General features: G+C 36.9%; 1 protein-coding gene across 1 annotated transcript in view; it reads right to left on the bottom strand.

Moving 5' to 3' along the window:
* Positions 1-17,441, bottom strand: part of dnhd1 (dynein heavy chain domain 1) — a gene marked incomplete at its 3' end in the record, with an annotated part of 28,454 nt that extends 11,013 nt beyond the window's left edge. The window contains exons 1-27 of the mRNA XM_083548825.1: positions 17,386-17,441; positions 16,621-16,966; positions 16,349-16,528; positions 15,873-16,076; positions 15,654-15,764; positions 15,384-15,540; positions 12,678-12,929; positions 11,968-12,111; positions 11,742-11,874; positions 11,344-11,576; positions 10,147-10,390; positions 9,578-9,735; positions 9,359-9,469; positions 8,967-9,246; positions 8,752-8,879; positions 8,471-8,669; positions 8,187-8,278; positions 7,833-8,103; positions 7,652-7,749; positions 4,455-7,569; positions 3,637-3,730; positions 3,361-3,547; positions 2,789-3,068; positions 961-2,691; positions 592-784; positions 398-500; positions 1-150 (exon numbers count right to left, since the gene is read on the bottom strand). Of these exons, the coding sequence (XP_083404951.1) occupies positions 1-150; positions 398-500; positions 592-784; positions 961-2,691; positions 2,789-3,068; positions 3,361-3,547; positions 3,637-3,730; positions 4,455-7,569; positions 7,652-7,749; positions 7,833-8,103; positions 8,187-8,278; positions 8,471-8,669; positions 8,752-8,879; positions 8,967-9,246; positions 9,359-9,469; positions 9,578-9,735; positions 10,147-10,390; positions 11,344-11,576; positions 11,742-11,874; positions 11,968-12,111; positions 12,678-12,929; positions 15,384-15,540; positions 15,654-15,764; positions 15,873-16,076; positions 16,349-16,528; positions 16,621-16,964 (9,192 nt within the window). The 5' untranslated portion in view covers positions 16,965-16,966; positions 17,386-17,441. The remainder of the gene's footprint in view (positions 151-397; positions 501-591; positions 785-960; positions 2,692-2,788; positions 3,069-3,360; positions 3,548-3,636; positions 3,731-4,454; positions 7,570-7,651; positions 7,750-7,832; positions 8,104-8,186; positions 8,279-8,470; positions 8,670-8,751; positions 8,880-8,966; positions 9,247-9,358; positions 9,470-9,577; positions 9,736-10,146; positions 10,391-11,343; positions 11,577-11,741; positions 11,875-11,967; positions 12,112-12,677; positions 12,930-15,383; positions 15,541-15,653; positions 15,765-15,872; positions 16,077-16,348; positions 16,529-16,620; positions 16,967-17,385) is intronic.
* Between the last annotated feature and the right edge of the window lie 7,771 nt (positions 17,442-25,212).

The following is a 25,212-nucleotide window of genomic DNA, read 5'->3' as shown; positions in this document are numbered from 1 at the left end:
CTCATTAAAGGTATCCTCTGCTTGTTTCTCAGCTAGATCTAACTGCTCTTGTAGCTCAGAAAGACAGCTCTCCTCCAATAAACATTGCTGATAAGTCTGTTCACACACTGCACACTCAATGTCCATAGCCATTTGCGAATGGCTTAATTCCTGCAACAAAATTTGCAGTGGGGTTTTATGTACACACCACCAGTAATATCATATCCAATACTAAGTTTTTCCAAATGTCCTTTTATTCAAATATAATTCATCTTAAAGGAAATGTTTATTATTTTCAAGTAAATGTTCAATATATTAACACTACATAAGCATTCAATATCTATGGGCATTATTATTAAAACGATAAGCCAATTCATCATACTTAAATATTATTATAAGTTTATACAGGTCCCTTTACCTTATGTGCCTCCTGAATTTTGACATTAATCCCGAAAATTTCCTGGCTGTAATCCTGGGCTGTGTCAGTCAGATCATTTACACGGCCCAGAACGGTTTCCAACCTATAGGTTAAAACAAAGAAAAAACAGGTTGTCATCATATTTCAATGGTGTGAGTTATATTCCATGAAAGCACATAATCATCAATGCTCACCTGTTGGAATGTGTTCTACCTTTCTCACAGATGTGGTCAAAAAGGTGACTAAAGTTTTCAATCAGTTCAATATATGTCTGTGGGCTGAACAGCTTTTTAGAAACTGTGTTTAGAAATGCTGAAGCATATTTTGTTGCAGACCGGTGTATTTCAGCCATTGCCTGAGAAATATTGGTCACCAAAGTATTGTTATCTAAACACAAAATATAAATAAAATGAACTTTATTGTCAGATACAGATACTGTATAAAGAATTTCAGGATGTAAGCTACAAAAAGGTAAAAAATACCTTTAATCACACTGAAAATATTTAGATTCCTGATAGATTTAGAATTCTTGACTAAAGTTTTGACCACTCTAAATCACTTACCTAGACTGTTCTTCAGATGAACAGATGCAATTTTTACTAAAGTCTTAGTGCTCCAAGGATGGTATACCTCTACACAATAGCAGAGAGTTAAAGCCTTAGTAACATGATGTGCAATTACAGATGACTGTTCCAGTTCTCTTTGATCAGTGTGCTGGCTGAGAGGCAGAAGTAAAAAGACATGTATATGTCTTTGTTTTCTCCGTTTATTGAATCGGTGAATGCTTTGATTTGGTGAATTTTTTAACAAAGCACTAATATGCGAACTCATATCTTCTCCATGATGCCAGGTTTCCATGATCACCAGAAGTTCATCCCTAGTGGCTTGACTAGTACTCTCATGAACCAAAACAATGACATGTTTTCTATTCATGTCAATCTGATGCTGAGCCTCTTCGAGAAGCTTGTTTAGTCTGACCTCATTACCACAATGGACTTCAATTAAATGGTATCCTGTTAAATAAGCTGCTAGGCGTATGGTTGTCTTTCGTCCTGTTTTTTTAGCTGATCCAATCAGAACCCCATGTCCATTAGGTATGAGCAAAACACGTAGGATATGCATAAGTTGTCGCACTCTCTGGTGATACACAGCAAATTTTGCAGATTTCCAACAAGTATCTTTTTCTTCTTTGTTTTTTACGATATTAGTCAGTTGTTGTATTAACACATCTATGTCTCTTTCTTCGTACATGTTTTGTTTAAACTTCTGTGCTCTACACACATGACGTCTTGTAAATTCTGGGCCAAAGACCATATCATGGCTAGAAGAACTAATCTCAAACAGCAGCTGCTCAGGCCTAAAGATGGTATGAGGTTTTTCACATGCAGCAGTAGAGTCGGAGCTGCTTAGCTCCACAGAGTAGTCTGATTCAGGCAGATCTGACAGACTGCTATTCACTACATCCATAGGAGGTGTAGCAGATTCTATTCTAGTTGCAATACACTCAACAATATCTCGCTGCATAGTCACATGTCCTTGCTGGGTAATGCCATTTGTGGTTGTGCTTTCTGGTAGACATCCACGGCTAGACATTTCTCCAAAGATTTGGGATTCCGTTACCAACTTGCTACCAAAATGTTTTTCAGATGCTTGTAAAGTAAATGAAATCAGTTTTTGCCTTTCTTCATCTGAGGACAGCCGATCACCAAAGGTGTGCAAACACTCGTGCATCCACAGACGAGCAATACTGAGTATGTTCATTACAGGGCCCAGGAAATCTGGATCAAAGGCTGTAAATGAAGTTGAACGAAAACTTTTACTAGGCCATCTTTGGTTTAAGTGTTGGGCTGTGGTCCTAGAATCAAAGAGGAACATTCCTTGGAAAACTTTTTGAAGGTCAGATACTGAAAAAACAACGTAGGGAGAATATGCAGCAGGAGATAAATGTTTACACACAGCAAGATAGACATCATAGGTTGTATCAACAATACAACGTGCCATATCTGCCATGCTTGACATTGGTGGAAAGTTTTTCAGCCACTGCTGTAAGTGTGACGAATGGAAAGAATATAGAATATCTGCAGTCATTAAAGGAAGTGCCAAGATATTAAACAGTCTAGAAAGCCGTGGGGAAATCTGACTGTAGCCACTTTTCGGTCTTTCAAGAGTTCTGCAACTGCCAAGATAACTAACTGCTCCGGAGCTAAACAGCTTAAAGTGATAGCCATCTGAAGTCCACAATCCACCCTTTGAAATGCATTGCCGCAAGGTTTCCAAAGTTGCCGATGTTTTACCTTGTATAAAAGAAAATAAACATTAATCTACACAGGTCAAATAAAAAAAAAAACTAAGAAAAAGCTCAAAACAGAGAAGACTTTAAAATGTATTTACCTATCGCTGATTCATGTAAGTCATCTACAAACAGAAACAAACCCTCATGCTGTTTGATTGAATCCAAAGAGTTCGGTGATGCATTCTGGCTCCCAATCCCCTCAAGTATATTGTGTAAATCAGCAGAGCAGAGAAGTGGGTTTATTGGTAAGCGCAGATGTGGTCTTTTCCGTATTAAAGTATTGCACAATACTGTTTTGCCGCTCCCTGCTTCTCCTACTAGTAATGCTGGATAATGAGCTTCTAATAAACGTTCCAGGAGGTATGCATATTTTTTATACTGTGTTGAGAGATATTAAGAATTGGTTACAATTTATTAAACAAAATGAAATATGTTCACATCTAGCAAGGTCAAACTATTCGGAACGTAAGGTCTAGTGCTATGATTTAATTATTTATTTACTAAAATAAAATAAAATAAAATAAATACCTAGGCTATTCCATTTACATTGGAAAGATTATAAAAAATTTTAAACCCTCATTGTGTGAAGAGAAGCAAAGAAATGGCCCTTAGGCAAATATAAATATAATGCTTATATACAGGAAACTGTTTAATACTTAAGTAAACGAACCTGGGACACAGGTTTGCAAGAATGTTGTGGGCCACTGTTCTCCATGAATGAACAAGTAGCATCTTCCAACATTTCCTCATTTAGGTTAAAAAAATGCTCAAAAACTGTGCCTGGAACTGGTACTTCAATTTTGTAACGGCATTTAAACAGGACTTCCCGAGCAAATATATCAAACTGTGGCCAGTATCTACAATAAAGAAAGTAACACAAATATTTTAAACAGGAAAAAAAATTCATGCACATGAATTTTTTGAAAGAAAATAATTGTGAGCTTACCTTGGATGCAGCTGCCCACCAAAACCCCAAATGTAAGCAATCAAAAAGAGGTTTCTTGCATTAGGCTCTGTGACTGGTGGCTTGAGAGTAGGTTCTAGCAGAAGAGAGATAATAAGACAACTAATCAGGATAGTGGCTATGTCTGACAAAAGTGACATATTTGTTTAGTTTTTTTGCATAGCTATGTCATTAAGAAATATAAATTCTTCAAAATATTGTATATGTGCAAAGAAAATCATATTTAAAATCATATGTAATAAAATACCACTTAAACAGCCCCATTACTGGCAACAACACTGTGAGTATGTCCTAATTGTATAACAGATCCTGCCATTTTTTCTAAACTTTTTGTAATGTAACAAACTCCAAAACCGAAGTAAAAAAATATCTCTGTTATTTATCTCTATCTATACCATCAAATTATAATAATTAGATATAATTATGATTAGTAATATAATATCGAATTAGTAATTTATTAACTTATGATAAACATTAGATGGCTACTGAGGTCATACTGATGGGGCAGTCAAACGGGTAAACACCCTTCATTAAAAACCCTACTCGAAGTAGCTATATGAAACAGAATATATATATATATATATATATATATATATATATATATATATATATATATATATATATATATATATATATATATATATATATATATATATATTCACCCCCAGTTTGCAAATTATGGACAAACTTAAACTTATAAAGAACAATCTTTATCAGGCTTACCACATTATCTGTGGCTAATATCCATTTTTAAAATCGCTATAATTGAATATATCCATAATGTATTGGAAAATGTTTACCTCTTTTTTGTTCACATGCTGATTTCAGGTCAATCTCATTTTTGGACTCTCCAAGAAGAGCATGGAGTATTTTAATAAATGACATTATTTCTTGCAAACCATCTGTGATTCCAGATTTACTGGCTCCATGTCCTTCACTGGAAATGACTGAGGTTAAACCTTTATGCTTCAGGAAAATTATAGTGCAAGAAAAAATATCTTCGGCCAGACACGTCCACATTTTCACAGTTTTCTTATCTAAATCATGCTGCCTGTATAGGACATCAATTTCAGCTTTCCACACATTTTTCCACATATCATTTCCAGAAACATACACCAGGCCGCACCATGCTAATGAAGAGGGAGTGGCATCCTCAAGGCTTATGGTTTCAACAAAAATTTTTAATCCCTCTTGTGATATATGAATTTTCTCGCCTGAAGAAAGGCAAAAAAAGGGATTTTCAGGGTTGGCAAATGTACTCAGAAAGTCAATCCACTTAGGACAGGTCAAAGGTTCACCATCCAACACTAGATATTTAACTCTTCGTGGACCATCTTTTTGTTTAATTTGTGGTAATGAATGAAAAGTAAAATCATGCCGTTCTGTGTCTCTCAACACTTTAGTTAGAGCACCATCTCTCCAGGAACCTGATTGTTCATAACATGCACCAAAAAGTTCCTCATGTGACAAAGCATTTGGAAATAAGACAATTGTGTCAACTAAACTCCAACATGAACGTAGCAAAATGCTGGGATCTGCAACATGTTCCTGCACAAATGTCTCTGCAAGTCGCCTAAGTGCTCCTGCAAGAGCTCTATATAAAGTTGTTTTTCCACTGCCTGCTGGTCCAACAATGACAACTGCTCTTGAAAACTTTAGTGCTTGATGTAGGCTCAAAGCATTGTGAAGTATTTGTGAATCAGCACAGAATGCTGTTTGTTGTAACTCCTCAGTGACAGCATTTCTAAGGGCATTTCTCTCATTCTCTTCAATAATATATTGAAAATCTGGACAGTATCTGGCTGCTGGGAAGATTTCTTCAAAAATGGTAGAGAATTGACAGGCTCTATTGTGATCAGAAATGGCAGACAATAATACAGACATTACCCCTTTAATTAATGCTTGCTCTTCTTTTATAGCATTTCCCATTGAGTTTTTATTGGTGAACCTATGAGGGGGTAAATGATAGTCCTGTAATATATTTTCAGATGCTTCAATTGGTCTCTCCGCATAAGTTTCTTTGTCTAGTCTGTACAGGTATACAGCAGAAGCATCTATGACTTTTCTGAGCAGTACAAGCCAGGAACACTGATCTCTGCAGACAAATTCTGGAAGGCAACATGAATCCTTTGCTAGGCTTAAGAGAGAAACCAGACGCCGGCTAATGCAAGCTGCTTCAGAAAATCCCAAAGAAATCAGCATAATCTCTGAAATAATGCCATAATCAGGATGCATCAATGAAACAGGTCTTGTAGTAATGCGCAGGTTTTCTGGGATTTCGGCTGAATAGCTATTTGATGAAAATATGATGCAGCCATAACTTAGCTTGGCCAAAATGTTTTTTTCACCAAACAGGCTCTTGCATTTGATTTCAGTCATCATTTTCCTTTGAACATTATCACTGTGATTTTGAACCTCGGTCTGTTGTCCATTTTCCATAATTATTGACAGACTTTGCTGTATGTCTGTCAAGCACTGCCCAAGAAAAGATAAAATCCCTTGTTTCAATAAGTCTACCGAACTAAGCACTAGCCATGCACCACTTTGAAGTGCACCAAGCAGCATTCGACAAATAACTGGAAAACTTGTATCTGAACAACACTTTAAAGTGATAACTTGTTGTCCTAATGCCCATCCCAACTGATGTACAATTTTTTGCTTGCCACACATAAGAGGTCCACTAATTGAAGCACATTTGTAACTAGTGAGGCTGAGAAGAATGCCCAAATGTGCTCTCTCTGTTGAAGTGGTGTTCACCATCATCCAGTTTTCCGGCCCTATATATTCATTACCATAGACTAGCTGTGTCCCCAAGATATCAACATAAACAGAGTCTTCACTATAGTGTGGGTTATCCTGGCTGACATTGCTCCATTTATCAATAGCATTATGGCGATACTTCATAAGTGTCTGCCATTCAAAAGCAGATTCCAGACTGGCTTTAATGTCAACAAGTCCAGCAATCTGTTGGGAATGCTTCATGATCAGTAGAATTATGGCACGAAGGGCGGTCACAGTGCGCTGTTTTTTCAAGTTGCCATTACAGGAATCTGCAATGAGATTTTGTATGGCTTTGCAAAGGCTTTGCAGTTTTGCTGTATTTTGTGCTTTAATATCTTTCCATTTGTTTTGTGCTTTGCTTGAAGAAACATTACAGATTTCATTGTACCACAGAACTTCTTCAGCAACCAAAAGGCATTGCAGAGGATATTCAGATATTAGTTTTAAAAATGATGATGCAATGACATTTAGAGATTTTTCTTCATCTTTTGCTGACGTAATTAAAATGGCATCATGGTCCAGTGTAAGGCCGTTGTTTTCAACTTCTTTGTTCTGCTCAGGTCTATTTTCTTGTTGTGCAGCAATGGATTTAAAAATCAGATGCTTGACCGTTTGTTGTAAGCATTTCTCCAAAGATTCGAGACAAACCACAGGGTTTGCATTAAATTTAAGAGGACAAACAAAGGGTACATATTCCTTTAGCGATCCATATACCCCATTTATCCACGTTTGAGTGTTGGGTGGATCTGGCTCAGCGGGTTGGTTTGCCATGTCATTTTTAATACTGCTATCAACCTCAAACCACTGTACTCCTCTGAAGCATTTGCGCACAGTTGATAGAAGGGAGAACGGTGTCAGATGCAGTAAAAGAAGTTCCATCACCTCCCCATCACTGAGAAAACAGAGTCTTGGGAACTCACTTCGTGGCGAGTCTAAAAGATACAATAATTGACTGCAAATTTCCTCCATTAGTGCGAGTCCTTTAAGGAGGACAGTGCGTAGTTTTTTTCCATGCAAGTCACAATCTGTCTCTCTTGTCTTCTTCGATCTAACTAAATTCAGCACATGGGGGTCACAGGATATAGCCTGAATCAGTTCATGAAACATCTGATCAACTGTGGAAAACTTCTCTATCTGCAATAAAAAATATAATTGGTTATATGAATATTAAACAATGATATCAGTTAAATACATAAAATTAACTAAAGTAACTTACCAAATCTATGTTTTCTGTGTTCATAGACATGTCATAAAAAATTCTGCTAAGAAATATCCACTTCTGCTGATATATTTTGCAAAAATCTAGAACCTCCACTAAAAAAATAAAAATAAAAAGTAATGAACATACTAACCTAACACATCCGATCTATTATTAATATACTTTTAAATACACATACCAAGCTCTTGCAGTAGCTGGCAAAAAGTTTCTACCTCCCTTTTGAAATCACACACATGACGAGAAAAAAGCATGCTGGACAGAGTCATAACACTATCCTCAGCCTGGGCCATCAGAGTTTCTAGGTCTAACAAATAAAATGCCACACACTGTGGATTCTTCTTTTGACAGACATTGAATTTTGTAAGTTTAAATTCTGTCCCTTCCCAGATCTGCTGAAGCCTACGGAATGCTTGCTCCATGTCTGCTTCAGCTTTGGATTCACTGCAGATCTAGAAAGAGGTACTTATTTAACAAATTGACTATTTGAATGTCATCATATTTTAATCATTGAGTTGCCTAAGTGCTAACTGACCTTGCTAATTTTATTTTGATTCTGCCACAGTCCACTAGAGGTAAGATCGCCTACAATTAGTTCCTGTCGTTCAGCAACTAGCAGGTCCACTTCTATTTTAGGATAAAATGAATTATGAATAATATAATGTGATATATTGAGAAAATATATAAAATTAATTGTTTATATGAAATGGGTAGCATATGGCCACTATCTGTAAAAGTATGAAATTCTAACATTTCTGTCCATGATTGTATGAAATATATACATAAATATTTCTTTCTTTTTTACTTTTGTTGCCTTACCTTTAAATATGTGTGCCCAGTGTTTGTGCTTCATTGTAGGACTGCTTAGTTTGTCTAATAGCAAGAGCTGCTGGCTGAACTTCTCAAATACATGTAAAGTTTCCTGAAGCATTTCATCTGAGGAGGGAAGGCCTTTCGCTATTGAATTTGCTTTTTGAAGCCATTCGTTTAACTTGTCCTGGGCTTCAGATACTACAAACTGTTAGGGAGAGTTAAAAATGATAAGATGGTTATCAACATGTAAAATTTAGGAAAACTGATGCGGCAATTTGATTACACACCTTTGAAAACAGAATGAGCTTCCATTCCTGAATCTGTGTAGTGGACAACTCAATTATTTCCCACAGCTCTGTCCGTGCTTCTATATTCAGCTTAGCTGCCATCACAAATGAGAGATCTAATGGCTGCCCTAGGAACATTATTGGAACATGATTGAAATTTGAATATTCAAACACACTGCAAAAAAAGGGTCAAATATTTTAACAAAAGTCAATACCTTTCAGGCATTGGTTGGTCTCACTCAGCTCATTCAGTTGTGAAACTATCATATCTAATTGTTCAGACTTTATCCTCAGCTTAGGAATTATATGGCTAGAATTTTCAAAATTTAGGTCACGATAAGGTCCAGTGTTGGTACTGCAGACCAGACCATTTAGTTGTTTAGTTAAGGAGGAAAATGTGTTGTCCAGAATGTCAATCATGGATGGCAGTTGCTGCATGACTCTTTCTTTTGCTGTCCTCAGCAGAGGAACAAACTGATTCCACAGGCCAAATGTCTACAACAAGAAATAGATAGTGTGTCATGACAATGTGTGTTAAATAATAATGATTTTAAAGGATTTACAATAATTTTATTAAATTTAAAAACACTAAGATCAAGCTCCCTACCTCCTCAATCAATGTAAGTTCCTTAGAAGTCATGCTTTCAAAATGAATTTTTTGTAAAGCGCACAGGTTGTCTAGCTGTTGGTGCATGTGAGTTTCACTGTAGCATTTTACCTTAACATAAAATCAGTTGTTTCTTCAGATTCTGGTAGCATAAACAGTGCAGTATATTTGCTATATACTACTTATAAGTGAAAACATAAATTATTAACAAATAAATACCATGCTTGCATAATTTGCAAACTCTTTGAGGTCAATGGGTTCAAGCTTGAAGCATTCAATACATTTCTTCAGATCATTTAGCAATTTTGTGGCATAGAACTGCAGTTCCTCCGACATCAAATTTAAAACACCCTCCTCCATAGTGTTCAGTAAAAGCTCTGTAGGGGAAATTAAATAAAAATCATATAAATAAGTCACTACCAAACAAGTCTTTCTCCTGGAATAGACTAAATTAAAGAAATTATAGTCATACACCTGTGACAAATTAAAAGAAAAAAAAGGGTCTTTCGAAAGTATTTAGCAATTTAGTGCTCTATAACATCAGTGTAAAATGACTGAAAGCCACAGAATGTAATTTACATTACTTTCAAACTAGTTAAAAGACTGAGCAGGCTGTAGTTATAGTGGATGTGGATGGCAACACTGATAGTTCAGGTCAACAGAGTCTGCTTATTATTTTATAATTGTATTAGTGGCCATTTATTTATGTAGTACATTTTTCTGGGAGCTTTTTTCTTCAGTAATTTTTCAAATATCTGTAGGTGGTGTGCGTACGTTAATATACACACCTAGCATCTCTTGGAGAGGTGAACAGTTAATGGTGATGAGCTTATTGGATGTGGTAAAAGCAGCAGGCATATTGTGCACTTGTTTGATCCAGGATTGTGTTATCTGGATGTGTTCCTTATATTTAGGGGCAGGCCATCCTCGCATGCTTTCCAGTGAAGCTGGGCTCCACTGATTGGAAAACGAATAAACGTCTACCAACCAGGAATGGTTTTCACACAGATTCTGGATTTCTTGGAGGGCTTTCTAGATTAAAGGGGAAAAAAGTCACAATCAGAGACATACAGAAACCAACATGTCTGTAGGAAGCAGGGATCAAGGGAAGGCAGGCAACACTAGCATACACCAATAGTTTCTTTTCGGCTTCTCCCGTTAGGGGTCGCCACAGCGGATCCTCCGCACGTTTGATTTGGCACATGTTTTACGCTGGATGCCCTTCCTAACGCAACCCTCCCCAATTTATCCGGGCTTGGGACCGGCACTAAGAGTGGCTGGGGATGGTTCCCTGACCGGGAATCGAACCCGGGTCGCAGCGGTGGGAGCGCTGCATCTTAACCACTAGACCACCAGGGGACCATACTAGCATACACCAATAATCAGTCAAATTGTGGAAAACTTAAAATACCAGAGGAACCACTTGGGGATGTCCCGTTATAATCTGTGGATTTTGTGGATTATTCATTTGAATTCCACTCCCTGTCATTTAGAGAAACCCCCTCCTGTTGTGAGAAGATGGCTTTGGGGCTTAATTCCCATCAACACTATTTATCACCATTTAGGTAAAAAACAACTAGATCAACAGGAATCATTTTAGAAACTCTCCAAACTAAACAGCCTAAATAAATCAGCTATTAATTTATAGCTGATTTATAAATTATATAGCTTAATTTATAAATAAAGCTATTATTTATTTTGCTAATACTATTGCAGAACACTCCAATTCCAGAATACTGTTGCACAATGTGCTAATTTTATCATCTCTATCATTATATAATTATTAAATAAATGTTTTGAGTACATTCACACCTGAATAAATAGATAAATGACAACAGCTCATGAGAAAGTCTCTATGGCAGAGAAAGTAACAGAGACAGAAAACAGGTTTCATACCACAGCCTAAAGATAATTAGGTAACAAGAAAAGGTAGCAATAAGCAGTTTAATTACAATTAAAGCATTCTAAAGAACAATTAGCATTACCTCTATAATTCTGGATTGCTGTTTCTCAAACACCTGTGTCCCGGAGTGGTGGTGCAGGTGCCATTCTAACTGTTTAATGCACAGAGGATAGAGCTGTCCTTGCAGTCTCTGACACTGAAGCCCTAAAGAGCTCAGTTTGGGAACCACCATCTTTGTGTTTGATACAATACAAGACTCTTCCTCAAAGGGAACACTGTCAGTACTTTTGAGTGCAGAATCATGTTGTTGATATGCTAAAAATAACATATTTTGAAATAAATACAATAATCTGTAAAATGAGATTTATGTAACTATTATTTCAATGAATATAAAATCACTGCTTAATGGTCATTTCCAAGCACCTTAGACATGTAAAATTGTTTAGCTTGAACCTAGAAAAAGGTAAGAATTTCTGTCACCTCTCTTGACAGGAACACTTGTGCAACTTGTAATGTCAGGAATTGGAGAAGATTGCTGTAAATCACTGGCAAAAGAGAAACTAAGAGCCAAAGAACCTTGAGAATCTGGTGAACTACTGTGGCCATCAATAACCTGTAAATTAAGGTATCAAATCGTTTATTAGCATGGAAGTCAAGCAGGACTTACCACAGTCCTTGAAATGCTTAAAGCTCATTTCTTACTCACTTGCATAGTAGAATTAACCACAGATTGCAACGCATTAAGAAGCTGCTCCTGAAACAGGTGCATGGATGGACACAGAGCAAGCTGACCATCCTCTCCAAATGTCAGCTCTGCCTGGAAAAGACTGCCCTGATTTTCCTGTTTTCTCTGTAAAGATCAACAAACAGATGGTCATTAGTGCCCCATTTGGCACCTACATTAAATACTAAAAGTGATGCCAACAATTTAACTGATAATAAAATAAAAAAGCAATGAATTCTCTTTTGAATATGTTTATTGCTCCCATACTTTATCTGCATTATTTTTAATCACACTGAAACTCAGTTTGCTTGACAAGTCCCATCAACTATAATGAATAGATATTTTGTGCCACCCAGATGAAGATGGGTTCCGTTTTGAGTCAGGTTCTTGATAGTCTATTTTTCTACACAAATATGTTACACTAATACAACCTGTGCCTCAGACAATTTATATTCTGAATTGAAGTAATTGTTTTAATATTTCAGATACTTCCACTAACTCTATTAAAACTAGCAAAGCAATTTTTTATTGACTGCAACACCAGTAAGCATGATTAAAGGCTTGCAGTCAAATAACTATATCAGAAATAAAACATATTCTTTAGTGACATGAGATCCATTACACTCTGTATTCATCATCTGTCATAATTGCCTACCAATATGACCAACAAGTCATGAGCAAAATAGTTTTACCTTCAAAATCTTATTATGGAAGCTCATGAGCATAGAGTGAGTGATAGACACAAGGTTCTGTACAATCATGCAGTCCATAAGAGCTGAAAATCTTCCAAGCTTTTGAAGAACTTTAACAATCTGGTTAAGCTTTATGTGAAGGTTTCTATTCAAGGTCTGTTGAAGATTTAAAGGCTGGCTGCATTGTTTCAAATGAACTTCTTCCACTTCTTGTTGTAATTCCATGTATGTTTTGTGGCAGGACTCCAGTACCTGAACAAAGAGCTAGTCAGTGTCAATGGTGGCAATTGATATGTTTTATAAAGCAAAATGTAGCATTTTAACTAAATCTAACATTTGTTTCTATATGACTTATCATTTGCTATATCACACTTAATGTAAAAAAAACACATGATTTATCTTGGTGTGTACAGAGTTTGTATATCCACTGTTATGTAAAAGCACTTTGTAGAAAATTCTGAACTGGTTGACTAGCTAGCTGATAATCATTGGAGATTAGAGGTGATTACACAAAATAAAAGGTACAGTAACTGCACTTGTAAAACCTTCCTAAATCATTGTTATAAACACACACACACACACACACACACATACATACATATATCTATACACACATATACACACATACATACACACATATATTTATATATATATATATATATATATATATATATACACACATATACACATATACGTATATATATATATATATATATATATATATATATATATATATATATATATATATATATATATATATATATATATATATACACACATATACGTATATATATATATATATATATATATATATATATATATATATATATACATATATACACACACACACACACACACACACATATACATATACATATCATACAAAGAAAGCAGAACATTTAAGTATACATGTTGAGTCATAATAAATAAATTGAAATAACACAGGGAATAACTATTGAACACACTTTATTTAATACTTTGTAGAAAAGCCTTTGTTGGTGATTACAGCTTCTAGACGCCTCTTGTATGGAGAGACTAGTCGTCTGCATTGCTCAGGAGTGATTCTGGCCCATTCTTCCACACAAATGGTCTTTAAATCTTGAAGGTTCCTTGGGCCTCTTTTATGAACTTTAATCTTCAGTTCTTTCCATAGATTTTCTATGGGATTTAGGTCAGGTGATTGACTTGGCCATTCAGGCAACTTGATTTTCTTTCTTTGAAACCACTCCATTGTTTTCTTGGCCTTGTGTTTGGGATCACTGTCTTGCTGAAATGTCCACCCTCTTTTCATTTTCAGCTTTCTGGTAGATTTTTATTCAGAATGTCACAGTACATTTCTCTATTCATCCTGCCCTTAATAATATGAAGTCTGCCAATACCCCTTGCTGAAAAGCAGCCCCAAACCATGATGCTTCCACCCCCAAACTTAATTGTTGATATGGTGTTCTTGAGGTGGTGGGCAGTGCCATTTCTTTTCCAAACATGGTGTGTAGAATGACTGCCAAAAAGTTCAATTTTGCTTTCATCTGACCATACTATAGTCTCCCAATAATCCACAGGCTTCTCCAAATGCTATTTCACAAACTTTAACCGAGCCTCAACATGCTTTTTGTTCAGCAATGGAGTCTTGCTTGGTGAGCGTGCTAGGATGCCATGGCGGTTCAGTGCATTGCTTATACCATTGCCTATAGTTCTGCCCGAGTGGTTCTTGGCTCTTGGCAAACTCTCCTGATTATTCTTTGGACTCCTCTGACAGGGATCTTACGTGGATCACCTGATCGTGGCCGGTTTATGGTGAACTAATGCTCTTTCCATTTCCGGATAATGGCCCCCACAGTGCTCACAGGAACATTCAGCATGAAAATGCGCCTATAACCATTCCCATCAAAATGCTTTTCAACGATAAGATTACGAAGATCTTGAGAGAGTTCTTTGCTTTTACCCATCATGAAGTCTTTCCTGTGTGCCTCCTGGGTAATGAGAAGCCTTTATAGGCCATCAATTAGGACTAAAGCAGCTGATATCAATTAGTACTGATAGGAGGCAGGGTTTCTCGCTCAATACTGACAGATTTCAGGTGATCTTCTGGCTTTCTATGCCATTTTGCAGCTTGTTATCTTTGTGTTCAATACTTATTCCCTGTGTCATTTCACTTTATTTATTATGACTCAACTTGTATACTTAAATGTTTTGGTTTCTTTGTATGAATTTAATATTTGGCTTGATGGCTACATCTGGTGGAAATTTTGTGTCAATAGCCCACTTAGAAATCCCCTTACTGATAAAAATGCTAATGTGCCAAATACTTATTTTCCCCGCTGTGTGTATATATATATATATATATATATATATATATATATATATATATAGCTGTAAATTGTCTTTTAAGCAGTGGAATGTGAGTGAACTAGAATGTAAAGAACCACCACTAGAACCACCATATATTATGAGGCAGATCTTTGTATATGTGTGGGATGTGCTCAATTTATTCAGCTCCAAAAATCTAACCATTGAAAATGCAATCCTGCCAAGATTTTACAAAACTTACAAATATATCTTTGAATAGTTGAATCACTTTATTCATGCCAAATTACTGCTGAAGATAGCTTAGATAGCTTTTTCTAATAACTACAGTCTCTGACAACAATACAAACATGGGCATGAGTTCTATTAGCAGCTACCTGCTTTGATGACATTTTAACTTACCCTAGTCAGTATCTGAGAGCAGTGATGTAAGAATTTTTCTATGGAGCTTTGAGACTGCTGATTGCTTGTCAACAGTGCAGTCTGGAATTCTGCAAGTGTGTATGTTTTTGACTCATCCTGTGGTAACCAGTGCACTCTTTTAAGCTCTTCAATTTGTCTAAAAACAAGGAAAAATGCAACAAGTGTCATACAGAAAAAAAAAAATTTATGTAATGAGTAAAGAGCAATTTTTATATAATGAATAATCTAAAATGAAAAAGGATGAAACACCTGGTCAAGTGAAATAAAGCATCTCTGAACTCGGGAACAGCTATCAGTAATGCAGACTGAAGCTGCTTACACTTGCGTTGAAATGAGGCTTGACTTATATTTTTGTGCCATCTAATAAATAAATAAATATTAATAAAAAAAATGTATTTGCATGAACAGTGCTGAAAAACAAACAACAAAAAAATTTTTTTTTAAAAGATTAAATCTGTAATTATTCACCTAGTGAAAGTCTTTCGTAGCAGATAATCTCTGAAAAATGGGATATCTCTCAGGGCTTTCCATAGCATGGCTTCCCGATACCATTCTGTTAGTTTCAAGAGTCCAACACTACTGCCATCCTTTACATGAATTACTGAGGTGTGCGAGAAGATGTAGTGATCCGAGCCTGCTTTGATGCATGGCACAACATGCAGATCATAGGGTCTAAAAAATTTTAATTATAGACAGTGGTTTTAATTAAAAACAACACACATGTAGGATTTAAGCACAAAGCTGAGCTGATACTTGAAATAGTTGCTCATTAGTTTTCTACCTTTTTCAGAATTCTAGAACATTTCACAGACTGTATCAGACACATAGCAGACAAGTATCAGCTGACACAAGCACACAGGTCAAAAGAAAGTCTGAAACCTTTCTGTCATGTGAAAAAGGACATGTATATAACATCAGGACAACAGATAAAATGATACTGTTACCTATATGGACCATCTTCCGAAGTCTTAAGATGGTAAAACTGAAGCCCCCCGAGGTGCGGTTTTTGTGTAAACATCTCAAACACCTCAATGCCAGTAAGAGGACTGCACTTCCTCTTACTCTCTTTCCCAATCTCTGATCCCTCTGTGGAGACTTGTTTGGAGACATATTCACCTGGAGAGCTTAAAAAAAAAAAACACAACACATAATAAAAAACAAACAAAAAAATCTGTTTATTGAAGAAGAACATGAAGATTATTTTTGCATTACTTACATTGTTTTCACTCCCTGGGTTTTTTCAGCAGTAAGGGCAGATGCAATCAGACCAGGCCTCTCCATCCATACCGAATCTGCTAATGCCATCTCTGGACCCAATGTTGCTACCAACTGAGGAACCTTAACAGCAGATGTGTCAGGTAGCTGTGATATCTGAGGCATGTTGAGTGGATGCTCAGTTGGCAGTTCACCCAAAAATGTTGGGGAGGAAGATGCCAGCGGGGGTACAATAGGAGATTCTACAGATCCTGAATTATGGGTTGATTGTCTATCAGGGCTGCTTCCCCTGGGATCTGTAAACTTGGTTGTGTCTCTGTGAACATCTTTTTCATGCACAGACATGGCTGCAGCATGCAAGAAACAGGGAAAAAACTTAATCTGATGTTCTGTTTTAATAATTCCTTACTTTAAAGTACATTTTTGTAACAAGTAAAAACTGTTTAAAGAATAGGAAAATAGAGCACTTAGCTAGCTTATTGTATTAGCGATTTAAAAACAACGGCATCTATATCGTTTCACTAAAAACTTGAGAAATAAACATGATCTTGACGAGGGGACAAGATTAATAACTTATCCCAACTATGAACTATCCAAATGTAGAAACATTCAAACACTATGGGATGCACCATTTTACCTTAAAATAACTTTTAAATTATTAAAAAAAAATAAAAATAAATACAAGTATCTGAAATTATTAAATATTAATATAATACACACTGTGACTAGTTATGTATAACTTAAGTATATTATGTAAAAGAGTTACCGGCAAGCTTGCAGCTAGCGATGTGTCTGTTACTGTTGTGTTAAAGTGTTGCTATGGAGTTAGTTTTCCTTATCAACAGACTCCTGTGACGTAGGAATGCCTCTGTGTTTAGATCGGAATGTTTAAAACGGACAAAAAAATCACGTTCCGGAGACAATTAAGAGATTCAAATGGCGATACTGTTAATGTACACCAGATGGCGCAATAACTCCATTCAATGCATTTTTATTTGCATAGCCCTTTTAACAATGAATATTGTCTCAAAGCAGCTTTACACAGATAATGTGGTGATAAAGTATGAATATGATGTTCTTTATGAACAGAAAGTGCTGTAAAAAGTGGCAAAAACCACAAACACCACTAGGCATCTTCACTACTGCAGACGTCTGAGCAGAGCACACAAAATCATTGTGCACTCCTCACATCCTAGTAACAAACTGTATACCTTCTTCAATCAAGAAGAAGAATATTGGAACATTTGCACCAGCACAGCAGGTTCAGGGCCATCACCCAACTAACTGTACACTACAATAGTAGCCATGGTATCAGTTTAGATGTAATTTAAATAATGCCAATTTTGTACTATCTTCAAATGTCATTTCTAACCTAACTTTCACTGTCATCTGACAGCTTTAATCAGTAGTCTTTACAAATTCCTGTTACCTAGTATTTATTGTTCAACGAGATGCCTGTGATCTTTATGCTGTTGCCTACTAGCATTCATGTTTGATCATTTGTGTGCAAGCTCTTGAAGCATCTCTAAATCTCAGTTTATTTAGGGTTTTTTATTGCTAAGGATTTCCAGTTATTCCTCTTGGTCAGACTCATTATAGTATGTACAGGACCCTTAAAACAAAAGGCAGAGGTGTTCCAAAAGTACTTATTGAGTTTGCTTAAAATGAACTTTGTATCTTTTTCCCTTTGTGTATTATTCATAGAAAGACCCGTATCCAGGCCCATTTCAAGGTCTACATATGGTACCAGAACATGTATTATTTTATCCTTTATGAATCATGTTTTAATGGCCATCCTGGTCATTCCATGCATTCAGGCACTCAGCTGACTTAATTTTATTGCTGCATAATCTTGCAGAGGATAGACTTGACCAACTGAAGCAACTTCAGATCATAACACTGCCTCCAGTGGTTTGTACAGTCAGCGCTATGCATGACACAAAAACATTGCTTTGAAATATGGTAAATCTGAACACATCAGACTACATGACATTTTCCATTGCTACACAGCACGGTCTGTCCGGTCTCAAGCAAACTGAAGTGATTTTGTTTCTAATTAGTCTCAAAAACAAGTACCAATTTTGGTTGCCACACAGTTGTTTTTGGAAATAATCTTACTTTCGGTTTTAAACATAGCTGTAAATTCTGCTCTCGATTTTCATGATGTGAGCACAATCATTTTCATTTTTTTTTGCTGATAAGATTTTGTTCACAATTAACTCTCATTCTTTTTGGTTTTAATAAAGATTTGGACGTAATTCCAATGATTTCAGCAGTCCTTGTTTTATTTGTTTGATGCAGGCCATAATTTTCCCTTATGTTGAGTACAATAAAGTCCAATTACTAGAGTGAGTAGTATCTTTTACTTTGATCTGTCACTGATTTTCTCTTCCGAATCATCAATATGTGCACAATATGTGTTTTGTCCCAGGGTAGCTTTAACAGCTTTTTTCTTCCATTTAGCTGCGCATAGTCAGTTCTACAAGTCCATGCTCATGTTTTCTCATACAAAGATGCACAGTGTTTTGGACAGTGTTTCAGATTATATTCTGAGGAGGTTCTTTTGTTATGAATGTTGCCATGTTTTTGTTTACAAATTGGTGCCATCTTATTTTAGGTCTGAACCTTATTTTAGGTTTGCATGCACAATGCATGCAATTTTTTTTATAGCCATAGAGTAAAGGTATATTTTGGGGTATATATGCCTTCCTAGCACAGGCATATTTGGCATCACAGGTATACTGTTCTGCACTTTGAGCACTCTAAGCAGTCATAGTAAAGCAGAGCTATAACATGTAGAAGGACAAATAATAATAATAATAATTAAAAAAATCAAATTCCAGATAGTGGAAAATCTATAATTCCATACGGTGCTTCTATTTTCCTCGAACAAGAGAACACAATGCTTTAAAAATTTTGATACACTGTACAAACATAACTAATTAACATATGCCCAAAATATTCCCAAATTTAAGCTTTAAGATCATTTTAATAGCCAAATGTCAGAACCACCAAGTCATTGTACAAATTTCTTAACATTTCACTGGATGGTACTATACTGTAAAAAATAATACCCTACATACAGATAGTACAGATTACAAGCAATAATATTAATTAAATTCAACAACAGTTTGAAATTGAGTTAAAATTTATTTAATGAGCTCCTTTGAAATAAACCATTAAAAATGAGTAACTGCAGGTAGGGCATACAAATAATAATTTAAACAAAATTGTTGGTTTTATTGGACCCCCCATCCAAAGCAATTGAAAACTTCTTCGTCTGTCGGCTTCTCCCATTAGGGGTCGCCACAGCGGATCATCCGACTCCATACCCCTCTGTCCTCTACATCTGCCTCTTTCACCCCAAGCATGTCTTCCTTCACCACATCCATAAACCTCCTCCCTGGTCTTCCTCTTTTCCTCCTTCCTGGTGGCTCCATCCTCAGCATTCTTCTACCGATATACCCCATGTCCTTCCTCTGCACATGTCCAAACCATCTCAATCTCGCCTCTGTCACCTTGTCTCCAAAACATCCTACATGCGCTGTCCCTCTAATAAACTCATTTCTAATCCTGTCCATCCTCGTCACTCCCAACGAAAACCTCAACATCTTCTGCTCTGCTACCTCCAGCTCCACCTCCTGTCTTTTACTCAATGCCACTGTCTCTAAACCATACAACATCGCAGGTCTCACCACAGTCCTATAAACTTTTTCTTACACTCCTGCACTCTTGATTTAACAAATCACTCCTGCCTCTCTTCTCCACCCACTCCACCCTGCCTGCACACTTTACTTCAATTCTCTAACACACTCCCCATTATTTGAAAACTACTTAATGGAATTGTTTTTAAGTAACTATCTAGACACAAACTGTTCAAAATACATAATGCAGTTATGTTGTTTAAAATAAAATACATGTAAGAAACATGAGTTTCCACCTTTTCAGACCAAACAAATGAAATCAATGTCTTTTCAAGCAACATGGAAACACAGAAGAGATTATATTAATAACAATCTCATTTTAAAACTGGAATTAGTTAACCTAACAACAAAATTGACTGTTTATCCACAGGATTGTTGTTCGTGCATTTTTCAGCTCTCAGTGCATGGTATAGAAATTAACACAGGATGAGTACAGTTCAAGTATGCAGAAAAAATTTTGGGCACACAATGTTTAAAATAATTAGTTAAAAAAAAGTATTTGTTAGACAACATGGAACCAACACATTTTTAAAACAGCAGTTTAAACCTGAGTGACTGGACTTTGCTTGACAGCTTAGAAGTATTCAGCTCCAATAGAAGTTTCTGAAATACCTCAAAGGTATACCTGAGATGCCTAGGATAATAAAGATTCAGTGTCTAGGTCAAACTGAGGAGGAGATAGCAAACCCTGGGAATACCTTCAAGGCCTATAAGATATTTGACTCCCTCGAAAACGATTCCAGTGTTGAATTCTTGTTTAATTCCTGTCTGTTCTTCATTGTCCTGCAACATTAAATAGCAGTGAGACTCAAAAGCTATGAAATATTGATCAGAAATAAAAAATCTGAAACTCAACATTTTGTTTGATCACTGTCGTAAGATAAAGTCCAATTAACAATATAATGTCTCATTCAGGAAGTAACCAACAGTAACTTTGATTTAAATTAACACATCTGTTTCTTTGATGATTTCTTCTGCATGTTCCCCAAGGAATTAAATAATGCAGTGGATAACCACTTCTCTGGTCAAATCAACAGAACACTGCTCATCATAAAAGAAAGAAAACAAATTAAAGATATGTCCTCGTTATAAAAAAATTAAAGATATGTCCTCGGATTTCTTTAATTTAATGCTGTAAAGTAGCTGTATAATCAATTTGTCAACCGGTGAGCAATATGACCGTCTAAGCTTGGTTTATCAAGAAGCCTGTGCTTGAAGCTACCAACAGAGGTTGCTGAATAAAAACATAATGGCACTGTATTATCTTCTGTACGGCTGATTTAACTGTTCTGTACAGCTAATTCAACTTTAAATTAAAGTTGTTATTATATTATATTTTTAATATAAAAGGTTTTGACGTTCAGTGAATTTTATAAAGTTCTACAAACAAAATATGACAACTTACTAAACGTTGTATGTGAAAGTCCATGAAATTAACAGAATGCAGCACAACATTTACTCAATGAATTGTTCTTACAAATATTTGTATCTGTCAGCTTAATTGTTTGAGAACTTGAATGTAATCATGTTCCCGAATTAAATTTATTCCAAATTTAATTCCTAATTTTATTCTTTAAAAAGGGGAAGTGCTACCTGCTGACAATGAACAAAATACAAGAATAAGTGATTTCTCTCACATTACTTGTAACCAATTGGTTTGCATGCTTCATTATAAACTGTACCTTTAGCAATTCTGGGGGAGTGGTGGCTCCAGCAGTTAAGGCGCTGGGTTGCCGACCGGAAGGTCTGGGGTTCAAGCCCCGGTATCGCCAAGCTGCCACTCTTGGGCCCTTGAGCAAGGCCCTTAACCCTCTATGCTCCGGGGGTCCCTTACGAGGGAAATATCAAGGTCCGTGACGTGGGGCCGCCTTCCTGTGGGCTCACCACCTGCAGGAGGGACCGTAAGGGACGGTGATGTGAGGATTGGGCAGCAGTCGAAGGCGTGGGCCTGCTTAGACGGCTGCCCCCGCGACCCGAATTACGGATAAGCAGGAGAAAATGAATGAATGAAGTCTTTCTCCAAATGCTCCTACTTTAGCACAAAACAGTGTCAGCAGGTTGGGAGTGTGACGATCCAATGAGGACATACATTTAGATTCCAGTTGCACTGTAGTTATTCTCTGAAATTCTACAGTCACCTGAAATATGGAATGACAGACAAATTAATTTAAGGAAATTTTGTCCAGAAGGTGCTTTAGATACATTATGCTCCTTTTGGTCTCAAAACATATTTGGCAACTCACTTGAGAAGGTTGAAACAGGGCTGGCCATTGTTCCTCTATGTTTCCCACACTTGGACATTGAATAATAATTTTATGTCATCTATGTGCAAATGTTTTGTTTATTTTTTCAAAAAATTTCATTGGCTCTTTCAAGAACCATTTTGGTCTCGACGGAGAAGCATAGAATTCTTAAGGCCATGACTTCCTTTCTGGACTGTTAATTGTTGACAGGATGACCATGCTTGCAAAGGAGTCGTATGTGTCAGAGGAGTCCTGTATGGTAGTAAATGTGGAGGAGGTAGTATTAAGAGATTGGCATGTGATATAACCTTCAGTAAAGCTTTCATTGGGTGGAATAAAAATTAAGAACTACTGGTGCAATGGGGAGTAGTGGAATGAAGAGTAAAAAAAACCCCTCAAAATCTGAACCCATGTACTGAAGACTGATATCATCTGTAATATTTAAAGACTGCTTGACAGTGAAGTATAACTCCTCCAAGGACTCTGGTATTCCAGATGGCAGAGTTAGCTTCTCTATACTGTGGTCAAAGATTACCCTGAGAGCTGTTGAATCCATGTTTCCATGTCTAAAATACAAGAAACAAGAACAAAAACAATTCACTGACACTGGTAGAAAACTGTGTTGTTGATTGCCTTTGCAAACTGTGCTACTTTGATAATTTAAATGTTATAAAGCAATAAAGTTTTTACGTAATTGGTGTTGTTGTAGACATATGCAGTTGCCTTAGCTATAAGGGTACTTACTATTATAGTTAACTGCAATAAATGTGTCTTTTCAGTGTAACCATGCCCTTTCCCTCTACAGAATAAGATGCCAATGGATAATGATCTTGAAGGCTATGGTGATGAAAAGGGATAAATTCCCCACTGCTTTCTAACAGAAAAGACCTAAAATGCTCCAGGTAACAGGCACTGAGTTTCTTTACAATAAAGTAGCGATTGGGTTCCAAAATCCTTGTCTGTATAATCTCAACAAAATCAGGTAGCCCTGCAGTGGAACATTCCAGCAAAATACCGTGTTCCATAGTAGGTTACAGCATTTGACAACTGTATGCTGGTTAGCTGGTTAGCTGAGGGAACAGTTCCTTAACAGACTCTTGGATTCTATCATCTAGTACTTCCAGAGGGAGAGATGACACTTTGCTTATGATTAGTGCAGGAATACTGGCATTTATCTGCCAATGGTAGGCCATCATCATCTGATGTTTAGTGGAAAGAGACAACAAAACATTCTTGAAGTTACCCATGCACGTGAGTACTCATTTAAAGAACTTGTTTGGCCTTAAAGTGCATAGTCCATAATCCAACTATAGGACCAAAAGCTTCTATCAGAGCAGGGTAGTGCTCCAGAAAATGGTGTTTTGGTGTCAGTTTCAGTTCAGGAAAAACTTCTTGCAACCTCTGACAATGCTCTGAAATTTTTTTAGATCAGGATAAGCGAGACTTCCACATAAGTAGATAGGAGCACTGTCAAAGTGGAGGGGTGCGTTTGCAGGAAGAAGAGGTGGAGAACTTTTAACTTTTATACAACAATAAGGACACTTAATAATCCATATCCTTCTCCTCCCATCACCCTCTCTCTTTCTCTCTCTCTCTCTCTCTCTCTCTCTCTCTCTCTCTCTCTCTCTCTCTCTCTCTCAGTCGAGTTAAGTTTGCTCCTGAGGCTCCAGTGACCATTGTTCCTGCCCCTCTCCGCTCCGTGGATCTTCCCACTTCATCCAGGCCTGCCTCTGGATAGTGTTCTCTTCGACTGGAGGCCACTCTGTGCAGCTTGGGACGATTTCTCATCAACGCCTTGGGTGGTTCCATGAAATTCCAGAGTAAGAACGGGCGCTTTGAGGATGGATTGGACTGTAGTTAATGTCAACAGTCTCCTAAATCCTACACTGACTCAGGACTACGGTTTGCTTCTGATCACCATCACTGTACCCCGCAACATTGTATATCTGCTTCAAATGGACATTCGGTGCAACCCAGATGAGGATGGGTTCCCTCTTGAGTCTGGTTCCTCTCAAGGTTTCTACATTATGCCATCTCAGGGAGTTTTTCCTTGCCACAGTTGCTCATCAGGGACAAACTTACTTACAAAGAACATATTTACTTTTAATCAACACATTTTCTGTGTAAAGCTGCTTTGAGACAATGTTCATTGTTAAAAGCGCTATACAAATAAAAATGAATTGAATTGAATTGAATTGAGAAGGTGGAGGAGTTCAGGTACCTGAGGTCAACAGTGCAAAGTAATGGAGAGTGTGTTAGGGAAGTAAAGAAAAGAGTGCAGGCAGGGTGGAGTGGGTGGAGAAGAGTGACAGGAGTGATTTGTGATAGAAGAGTATCTGCAAGAATGAAAGGGAAAGTTTATAGGACTGTGGTGAGACCTGCGATGTTGTATGGATTAGAGACAGTGGCATTGAGTAAAAGACAGGAGGTGGAGGTAGCAGAGCTGAAGATGTTAAGGTTTTCGTTGGGAGTGACTAGGATGGACAGGGAGGGGCAGGAACAGTGGTCACTGGAACCTCAGGAGCATGTTTAACTCGACCAAGAAAGAGAGAGAGAAAGAAAAACTAAGCAGGCCCCCGCCTTCGACTGCTGCCCAATCCTCACAGCACTGTCCCTTACGGTCGCTCCTGCAGGTGGTGAGCCCAC

Source organism: Silurus aristotelis (assembly GCF_946808225.1).
Source record: "Silurus aristotelis genome assembly, chromosome: 8".
NCBI classification, from domain to species: Eukaryota; Metazoa; Chordata; class Actinopteri; order Siluriformes; family Siluridae; genus Silurus; species Silurus aristotelis.
This window is presented reverse-complemented; position numbering and strand designations above follow the sequence as displayed.